Source organism: Lactuca virosa, chromosome 7 (assembly GCF_052849685.1).
Source record: "Lactuca virosa cultivar CGN04683 chromosome 7, Lactuca_virosa_CGN04683_v6, whole genome shotgun sequence".
Taxonomy (NCBI): domain Eukaryota; kingdom Viridiplantae; phylum Streptophyta; class Magnoliopsida; order Asterales; family Asteraceae; genus Lactuca; species Lactuca virosa.
This window is the reverse complement of record NC_136432.1, coordinates 106783692-106794316: the sequence shown is the minus strand read 5'-3', so window position 1 is coordinate 106794316 and position 10625 is coordinate 106783692. Positions and strand designations below refer to the sequence as shown.

The 10625-nt window shown below is 31.8% G+C and overlaps 1 protein-coding gene across 1 annotated transcript; it reads left to right on the top strand.

Annotated features, from left to right (window-relative positions):
• Positions 1 to 1254: 1254 nt before the first annotated feature.
• LOC145127030 (uncharacterized) lies at positions 1255 to 10397 on the top strand. The gene is made up of 12 exons (XM_079062283.1): positions 1255 to 1335; positions 1646 to 1648; positions 1729 to 3146; positions 3790 to 4055; positions 4143 to 4526; positions 4726 to 4991; positions 9003 to 9179; positions 9608 to 9646; positions 9867 to 9947; positions 10035 to 10136; positions 10224 to 10285; positions 10388 to 10397. Exons 1-12 carry the CDS (start codon positions 1255 to 1257, stop codon positions 10395 to 10397), a joined length of 2889 nt encoding a protein of 962 aa, XP_078918409.1.
• Positions 10398 to 10625: the final 228 nt, after the last annotated feature.

Below are 10625 nucleotides of genomic sequence, written 5' to 3'. Positions count from 1 at the left end.
GTACTCGGTAGTATGGGGATGGGCAGAGACTAAAGTGAAAAGTTTGAAGCTCAAATCCATGAATTTTGCATTAGAAGTGGGTAAGATGAAGGGAATGGAGTAGTGGATTAGGAAAACGGAGGTTGTGATGGCCATAAACTTTGCATTTTGAGAAATGATATTTGGTAGTGCTTTCAGAAGATCAGAAAGACCAGAATGCTTGTTCATTTTCTTTTGGAAATTTTTGTTTTTGGCTGTAAGGGAAGGGAAACTATGAGGTCGGAATATGAAATACGGTTGATATATGATATATATACACAAATTTGAAAGACCTTTTTGAGAATTAGTTCGATCCAACCCAGACTAGAACAGTATTTGAGGTAGTCAATGAAATATGCGATCATGACTTTGACCAAGTATATATTGAAATGTATATTTGATATATATATTGATGTTATTGAAAGTTTGAAAAAAAATTTAAAATTATTCTTTATATTTTATTTATTTAATAATAGTAAAACACTTTGGTTGCATTTCCAAGTTACTATTCTTCCTCAATATCGTTATTTGCCTCCAATAAGAGCCTATTGATTGAGGTGTATGATTCTACATATCAGTTCCAATGTTTAAAATCTGACATATATATTAAAAAAATTGCTAGTGTTCCAGGATTAACTTTCCATGTAAGCCTTGATGCAGGTTTACGTGGGTTATTGATCCCATGGTCTGATTTAGTATTCATTTTTCAAGATCGCTATTTTTTGTTATAGCATGAACCCCTTCGTTTATGATGCCGTAAAAAACTTAGGGCAATCAAAATGTGTACAACACTATGCGATTGTTACATTATCATGTATTTTTCTTCAACGTACCTTATTATGTTTTTCTACGATATATTAAACACTATAAAGTTGAATATAGCATATTTAAAAAAAGTAATTTATAACAAAGCCTATTCTATGACATTTATTTAAGGATAAAAAAATTTAATTTTTTCCTTTGAAAAATTATGTTCTCATTATGAAATCCCATTGTAGTTGATTTAATTCATTGAATCTGAAGCGGACATTCTTAAAACTTAGTCACGGTTTTGGACTTGAGAGTTGTAGATGAACACAATTCATTGGAGCGAAGAAGAAGAATCAAAGGTTAACTTCCATCCATTTGTTTATTTGAGGCGGTTGTATGTAAAAACCACTTCATTAAATGCCTGCATCAAAAATACGAAAACTGCATTAAAAGAACACTAAAAAGTATCATTCAATAGATTTATTAATGCGGTTCAAGAAAGATAGCATTAAAAACGTTTTCTTGATGCTACTTGTTGAAAACGCACCATTAAATTACGATTTTTTGGTGTCTTTTATTTATAAACCGCATCATTAAATTTCGATTTTTTGGTGCGATATTCTGAAAAACGCATCAATTAAAAGCTAGCTATATCAGTATATCCTTTGAGGGTTTCTGTTTGTAAATGCGAACGTTCTTCTTCTTCGTGTAGATTCCCTTTGCAATGTAAATGCTCAAAAACTCAAAATAGCCTCATTAAATTGTCTAGTTATCTTCATTAAAGGTAAATTTAATTTTCATCTTCTTTTGATTTTATTCTACCTGTTTATTTATTAAATGATTGTTTAATTGTTATTTTTTAAATTGATTTTTATAGATTGTTAACATGTTAAAATTTACATAACCTGTTTGTTGAAAATCGATATATTACATTATTTGTTTGTTTATTTTAATTTTTAGATAAATCGTGATTATTGGATGCACAAAGCTTCACGTTTTCCTGAACTTTATATAGAGGGTGTTCGAACTTTTATTAGGGTTGCCGAAGCAAATCGTGTGAATAAAGGAAATGAATCGATTTCTTGTCCTTGTAACCTTTGTAAAAACTTTAAAACGTTTAATTGTATTGGAGAAACAGAGTATGGTTTTGTGCCTAATTACACTTGTTGGTCAAGACATGGAGAAACATTTCTTGATTGTAGCACATCGTCGAGCAATTTAAATATTAATAATAGTACATACAACAATGATTCATATGTTGATGATGATGATCACCATTCAAATGACCCAAATGACAATTTCAATGAAATGTTTGATGACATGGAGACTAATATGGGTGATGCTGAACAAGAAAAGTTACAACGCCTATTTGAAGAAGTAGAAACACCGTTATATAGCGGTTCCAAATTTATGAAACTATATGTGGTGTTGAGGTTGATTAACTTAAAGTCGAAAAACGGATGGAGTGATAAAAGTTTCACAAGTCTATTAGAGGTTTTGCATGACATTTTTCCGGAAGATAATGAATTACCCATTTCTACATATCAAGCAAAAAAGCTAATGTGTCCGATGGGATTGGAAGTTGAAAGAATATATGCATGTCCAAATAATTGTATATTGTATAGAAAGGAGTTCGAGAATAAACATAATTGTGTTTTTTGCGGTGCATCGAGGTATAAATGGAAAAAAGATTCGGATGAAGTTGACGATGGTGTGACAAAAAATGGACCACCGGCTAAAATGTTGTGGTATCTCCCTATTATACCAAGAGTAAAAAAATTATTTTCAAACGAAAAACAAGCAAAGTTACTTTGTTGGCATTCAGAAGAACGTGTAATTGACGGAAAAACAAGACATGGTGCGGATTCACCTCAGCGGAGAAATATTGATAAGAAATATCCTAAATTTGGAAAAGAGATGAGAAACATACGGTTTGGGCTTAGTTCAGACGGGATCAATCCTTTAGGGAACATAAGCAATCGTCATAGTACGTGTCCAGTTCTTTTATTCATTTACAATCTTCCACCGTGGTTATGCATGAAACGGAAATACATTATGATGTCGTTGTTGGTTCAGGGGACGAGACAACCTTGTAACGATATTGATGTGTATTTGTCTCCTTTGATTGATGACTTAAAAACTCTTCGGAGTTCGGGTGTAGATGTATATGATGCTTGTAAGAAACAACACTTTCAATTGCGGGCCATGATTTTTTGTACTATAAGTGATTTTCTAGTATACGGTAACTTGTCAGGATACAAAACAAAGGGTAAGAAAGCTTGTCCAGTTTGTGAAGATCAAACAAGCTTGATATGGTTAACAAATTGCAAAAAAAACTGTATACATGGGACATCGAAGATTCCTTCAGAAGAGTCAAAGTTTTAGGAAGAAAACTATTGCGTTTGACGGAAGTATTGAGATCCAAACGACGAGGAAACGATTTGATGCATTTTCACGAGTTGCAAGTATAAATGTTGTGTTGGAAAAAAGATTTTGTGTTGATAAAAATGCCCTTTGGAAAAAAAAAGTCAATTTTTTTTAATTCCCTTACTGGAGACATTTGGATGTTAGACATTGTCTAGATGTTATGCATATAGAAAAAAAATGTATGTGAGAGCTTGATATGCTTATTATTAGAGATGAAGCATAAAACTAGAGAGGTTAACGTCCGAAAGGACATGGCCGAGATGGGGATACATGAAGATCTTTCCCTCGAACAGAGTGCTAACGGTGTTTATCTCCCACCTACTTGTTATACTACATCAAAAGAAGAAAAAAAATAAAGTTTTGTCAATGTTTACATGATATTAAGGTCCTATCAAGTTATTCTGCAAACATTAAAAGATTTGTGTCGATGAAAGACCGTAAATTGTTTGGAATGAAGTCTCATGATTGTCATGTTTTGATGACACATATGATTCCTATCGCAATTCGTGGAATTTTACAAGATGTTGTCGGACATTCTATCACTAAGCTTTGTTTGTTTTTTTAACAACGTTCACTCAAAGTTTATTGATGTAGAAGATTTGGATCAATGGGAAAAGATGTTTATGTTACACTTTGTGAACTAGAGATGTACTTTCCACCCTCATTTTTTGATATAATGGTTCACCGCATATCTTATATCGTACAAGAAATTAAGGCTTGTGGTCCTGTATTCTTACGGTACATGTACCCTTTTGAAAGATACATGGGTATCCTAAAAGGTTACATAAGAAACCGTAATCGGCCTGAGGGCAGTATTGTTGAAGGGTATACTTCTGAAGAGGTGATTGAGTTCTGCCAAGGTAATCCTATTAATAATATATTACAGTTATAATAATTTATAATATATTATATATAATATTAATTTTTTTTTATAAGCTATATGAAAGATGTCGAAAATGTTGGTGTTCCTAAAACTCGTCATTTAAGTCGACTTGAAGGTAAGGGAGGAATCGGTTTCAAAATAACCATGCCAACTTATGAAGAGTTACAAGTTGCACATTTAGTGGTCCTAAAACACATGAAATGTCTTACTCCTTACGTTGACGAACACATGGACATGTTAAAGTCGAAATACCCGTGGAAGGAACAAATGTGGTACATAAACAATCATAACAAAGAGTTTTCCAGGTGGCTGGAAAAGAAGGTAGTAGAAACTAATGTTGATGAAACCGTGAAAAGGTTGGGACGTGGGCCAGATTGTAGAGTTAAATCTTATCAAGGGTACGACATTACCGGTTATACGTTTTACACCAAAGATCAAGATGAAAAAAGTACAATGTAGAATAGTGGAGTTACAATGATAGCATCAACGACCGAATTCGACAGACGGGATCATGATACTTTGATAAGAATAGTCAAAGATTATTATTATGGTGTTATATATACAATTTTTTTGGGAGTTGAACTAATATGACTTTGTTATTCTTGTGTTCAAATGTAAGTGGGTGAATAACCGTACATGTGTTCAAGTTGATAAAGATGGTTTTACACGTGTCGACCTTACAACTAATGGCTATGTATCTGAGCCATTCGTTCTCGCAAAAGTTGTCACACATGTTTTCTTTATCAAAGACCTGAGCCAGAAAAAAGAGCACATCGTCTTACAAGGCAAACGACGTATTCGTGGTGTTGATAATGTCGTTGACGAAGAAGAATACAGACACTTTGATGATCTACCACCATTTTCGGTTGGTATTGAACCCGATAATTACGATAATATTGAACACACAACATTCGTACGATCTAACATCGAAAGGACATATGTTAATTAAGTGCATGACTGATTTTTTTTTTCATTTTTTCATTTTTGAATATTGTTTTTACATGATTTTTGTATCAAATACTATCTATTGATAAAGTAATAACAATATTGTGCTTATCTTTTGATAATGACAATGTTTGTATAATTGTTATAAGTGAAAATATTAAATAACATTTAAATGTATCATGGAAGACTTTTACATGTGGTGTTTGATCACTTGTAGGGTTCATTTAATGTATCATGTATCAGGATTTTACTTGTTCTATTAACAAAATAGTGCACATTTAGGTAATCTACTTTACATCAAAATCGCCCTAAAAAATAAACCAAACATCATTAAGAGATAAGAAGAGCTGCCTTAAGAGATACTGAAACCGCCTCAAAAATACAACTATGAAAAACGCATAAAAAAAACTAACCACCTAAAAAAAGCATCTAAAAATCGTCTACTAAAATAGCATCAAAAAATCGAAAAACACATCAAAACATATTGATTATCAACCATTCGATTCTATTTATCTACGGATGAGGATATTCTTTAATGGATCCCACAGATTGATTTTTTGATTGAGGGGTATTTTAGAGAAGATAGTTTTGTATTGTTATTTTCTTTTTTGAAAAACTAAATTTTTAAATTTAAAAAGAAAAAAGTAATAATTTTTTAATTTTTACATTCAATTAATGTACGATCTATTGATAAATGAAAAAAAATCGTTATAGCTAAGTCATGTTCTTTATAGACTTACATCACTATTCACAAAGGAGATAGTTAAAACAAAAAAACCAAACATCCACTTATCTAAGTCATGGAATACCACCTACTCCTTCTCCTTATGTGTTGTTGGGAATGTATCCATTGGTAAGATGGGAAAACATAGTGTTACCAATATATATCGAAGACTAACGATGAATTCTAGTTCTTTGTACCACAACGGTCAAGAAGGGTCAGATATCCACCTTATAAACCCAGAGCATACAAAAATTCCAAAACAAATCTATAACTCCTAACCCCTAAACCCTAAACACTAAACCTTGAACCTTAAACCTTACACCCTAACTACTAAACACTAAACCATAAACACTAAACCCTAAACCCTAATACCTAACGCTAAACCCTTACACCCAAAACCCTAAACCCAAAAATCCAACTCAAATCCATAAACAGTAAACCGTAAACCGTAACCCCTAAACCACTAAACACTAAACCATAAACCCTAAACCCTAAACGGTAACACTAAACCGTTAAACCCAAAACCCTAAACCCAAAACTCCAACTCAAATCCATAAACAGTAAACCGTAAATCGTAAACCGTAACCCCTAAACCCTAAACACTAAACCTTCAACCTTAAACCTTACACCCTAACCACTAAAGACTAAACCCTAAACCCTAACACTAAACCCTTAAACCCAAAACCCTAAACCCAAAACTCAAACTTAAATCCAAAAATAGTAAACCGTAAACCCTAACCCCTAAACCCCAAACACTAAACCTTGAACCTTAAACCTTACACCCTAACCACTAAACACTAAACCTTAAACCCTAAGACTAAACCCTTAAACCCAAAACCCTAAACCCAAAACTCCAACTCAATTCCATAAAAAGTAAACCGTAAACTGTAACCCCTAAACCCTAAACACTAAACCTTCAACCTTAAATCTTACACCCTAACCACTAAACACTAAACCATAAACACTAAACCCTAAACCCTAAACCCTAACAATAAACCCTTAAACCTAAAACTCTAAACCCAAAACTCCAACTCAAATCCATAAACAGTAAACCGTAAATCGTAAACCGTAACCCCTAAACCCTAAACACTAAACCTTCAACCGTAAACCTTACACCCTAACCACTAAACACTAAACCATAAACACTAAACCCTAAACCCTAAACCTTAATACTAAACCCTTAAACCCTAAACCGTAAACCCAAAACTCCAACTTAAATCCATAAACAATAAACCGTAAACCGTAAACCCGAATTCTATACAATTGAAGAACCTGAGTTGTGTATATAGCCTTGAGCAATATACAACAACAAATACCTAAAATTGTAACTGTTGCTTTTCAAGTATCAGTGTTTTTTGGGAATGCAAATGCCTTAGTAGTTTTTCACCCAAAGGGATGTATCATCGCAGGGTTCAAGTTAGCATCGCATATATCGAGGTCTTACAACTATTTTTAATAAATTGGCTTGATTATAGCCTTATTCATTGGTTTGCGATGTAAGTTATTATTATTTTTTTAATATGGTATAATAACATTTTAGATATAATTATTTTACTAACATTGTGTAATATATATATATATATATATATATATATATATATATATATATATATCCTTTTTTAGGTTACCCAATTCCGAATGCGCTTTTTTGATCTGCTTTGCATTACAAACTTAGATACTAAAATATACATGTTGCCCGTCATTGAACATATCAATGAAGTATTTTCGTATCATAACGACAAACAATATTTTCTTGCTCCATAATTATAGAAGTATTTTTTTTTCTTTCCATAATACATTCACATACCTATACACACTACACATATATGGTTACTTGTTAAATAATTCTTATTTTTGCAGTAGACATTGGGTGTTTTTTATCCTATGTTCTGAAAGCAAAAGCGATTATATTATTGATTCTTTAATTTATGAAAAGGACAAGGAAAAGAAAAAGGAGGATTATCTCTTTGCTTCTTTAATTGATAATGTTTTCCTAAGACAAGTTAATAAGTGAGAAACGGTAAAGGTATGTTTTCTATTAGTTTTTATCAATATATTTCAAATGGGTTGAAATAGTTATTGTGAATTAAATGCAGTGCTACAAACAAAAAGATGGATAGGAATGTTGATTTATAGTAATAAAACATATGAATGAGTTTGTTGAGACCATTCAACATGATTTTAAAAATAAAGTAAGTATATATATATATATATATATATATATATATATATATATATATATATATATATATATAATTTGTTTGTTTGTTGCAGTTTTGAAAAAAAGAAGAGTTTTGCTTCGGACGTTAAACTTGAAGATATGGTTTTAGAAATAGTACCTCGTTTAATTGACATGGTGAACGATAGTCCGAAAAGAACTTTGTAAGAATTATAATGTTTTGTGTTTTATTATAACTAAAATGTAAATTAGAAGTTGTTGGTTTTTTGTATAATGAAGTTGTGTTTAATAGTATGTTTTTGTTTATTGATGAATTTGTTAATTAATGATATCTTATTTTTTATAGTGCATTTTTGTTTTGGTGTTGTATTTTATTAGGATGGTTTTTATATATTTTGGCCCTATTATTTAATAGGGCGGTTTTATATTTTTCGGTGCTATTATTTAATAGGGCGGTGTCGTGTTTTTCAGTGCGATTATTTAATAGAGCGGTTCCTAATTTTTTTGTGCGATTTGCGATTTTTAGTTAGATATTTTATAAGGTGGTTTTTCGCGTTTTCTAATGCGGGTTACAAACCGCATCATTGGTGCGGTTAAGAAACCGCATCAACAAATAATAATAACCGCATTATCGAATCTCTTATGTACTAGTGATTCAAAACAATATGTTGCAGGCCGATTTGATGTTTCATATTTCTAGTGGGTTTCTCTGTATAGTAGAATTAAAATTATTTCAATTTATTTAGAACAATACACTTTTAGTAAGAGTGATTAATACAAACCAAATTACGATAAGGAACAACACCGACCAACCTAACTCAACGAATTACATTTTTTTGATTAACATGCACGTACGTCTCTATGTACTACGAGACTCAAAACATTAACCTATATACATATCGTTAAATCATATATAAGAAGACAACACCATTCATATAAGAAAGCAACGTCTGGACTTCATCGGCAATCAATTTAATATACTATTATGACTAACAACACCAAAGCCACTCTAAAAATTTACATTGTTTTTTACAAAATCCTTCACGTTTATGGATTTTTTGTAAATTTACTTTTAGAAAAGTAACTTCCTTGTTAGCACGTGCTTTGTAGACGTCGGGTTTACTTATGTTGTTGTGTCCATTAAAGAATCCAAAGACACAATCTTCATGAGTTTTGATGAATTGCAAAGCTCTCTAGCAGTCGTTGAACAGAAGCTCAAGAGAATGGATCGACATGAAGATCAAGTTCTGAAGGTGATCGTAGTGTAACACCCACTTTCCAAAACAGATCGGTTTACGACATCAAGAAGTCAAAGACATGTTTTTTGGGTAAACCGGGTGTCACGATGTGATCATAGAGAGGTCAGGACTTGAGCTCGTGTTTGAGGTTTTGACGTCCTTTTCTTCATAAATGACTTAATTTGAGCTCAAGTCTTGCATTGGTCATGCAAGACCATAAAACATCGATTTTTATGGCCAATGTTATGAAGGGAGGACTTTAGAAAGCAGTTCAAAGAAGATTCCCCTGAACACAAATCTGTTGATGTTTTGAGTTATCTTCCTTTTTTCTATTTGCATGGAAATTTATTAAGCTTTGTTTCACGTATTCTATATCTAGATTGAGTTGAGTTTATGCTTTCAATTTTTAGCATTTGATTTGAATTTCACTTGTGTATTATCAGGTTGGTAAGCTGGAGTGGCAAAATGGAAGTCAATGGCAGGTTCTGTAACTAGCACTTACATTACATCAATATGTTTAGTTTTTGAGGCAAAATCATATTGTGCAATAAAAGGCAGAATAAGAATAACCATATAGAATAACATCTGTCGCTAAGTTTGTTGAATAGAGATTTTAACTTTTAGCATTTAGACTCAAAACTTATAAGAATATATAGAAAATTGATGTAGTATTTACCTGTTTTTTTGGTGATGTGAATGTAGGACAAGGCACCTTTTGTAGCCAAATCTGACAAAAGGAAGAAGGAATATAAGAAGAACTTGGAATCCTACAACAAAAAACTTGTGAAATCTTTCTTAGAAGTCATCTTTTAATCATTATAGTATTATCGTTTTGTTTGATTGAATTTGAGTTTCTTGCCATGAATATAGTGTGCAGGTGATAATGGTGATTCAGACAAATCTCAATACCATATAGTCCCCTCCCAAACATCAACAACATGTAAGTACCAATATTCCACCATTCAAATCAAAGTCTTAGGCTAAACAGTTACAACGGACAAATATTATTCGATGAATGGTATTTTGTTGATGTCTAACTTTTAAAGCCTTGTGGTGTAGATTGTATTGTGTTCTGCTTTGAAGTTTTATGTAAGGGACAAAAGGGTACAACATTATAAGAGGTATGATGATTATGTCATCTCTATGACAAAAAATGGTTAAATGTATGTTTACCCATTTTTTAATAAAAACTTTTTATCGATACAATTAAACATTTTTTGTAGGGAATCCTAAAACTTGGTCAATATTGAGATGATAAAATAAAGAGTGTGACCTTGCAATTAGATGAAACAGACATCATTTTAGCGTTTTACCATTTCAGGTGTGTAAAACAACTTTTAGCTTCAGAATCTTGATTTGTTTTTAAGACGTGTGTAACAATAACTATGATTGAGTATTTCATATATATTTGGTATGATAATCAGTTAATTATTGTTTCAGGGCATCCCTTTTTTATCAAAT

Excerpts from the sequence above, each read along its gene's own strand:
- LOC145127030 (XM_079062283.1), top strand. The coding sequence starts at position 1,255 with ATGCGGTTCAAGAAAGATAGCATTAAAAACGTTTTCTTGATGCTACTT. Across the intron at positions 9,647-9,866 it reads AAAATGGAAGTCAATGGCAG|GACAAGGCACCTTTTGTAGC; the intron begins GTTCTGTAACTA and ends ATGTGAATGTAG. Across the intron at positions 9,948-10,034 it reads AATCCTACAACAAAAAACTT|TGTGCAGGTGATAATGGTGA; the intron begins GTGAAATCTTTC and ends CCATGAATATAG.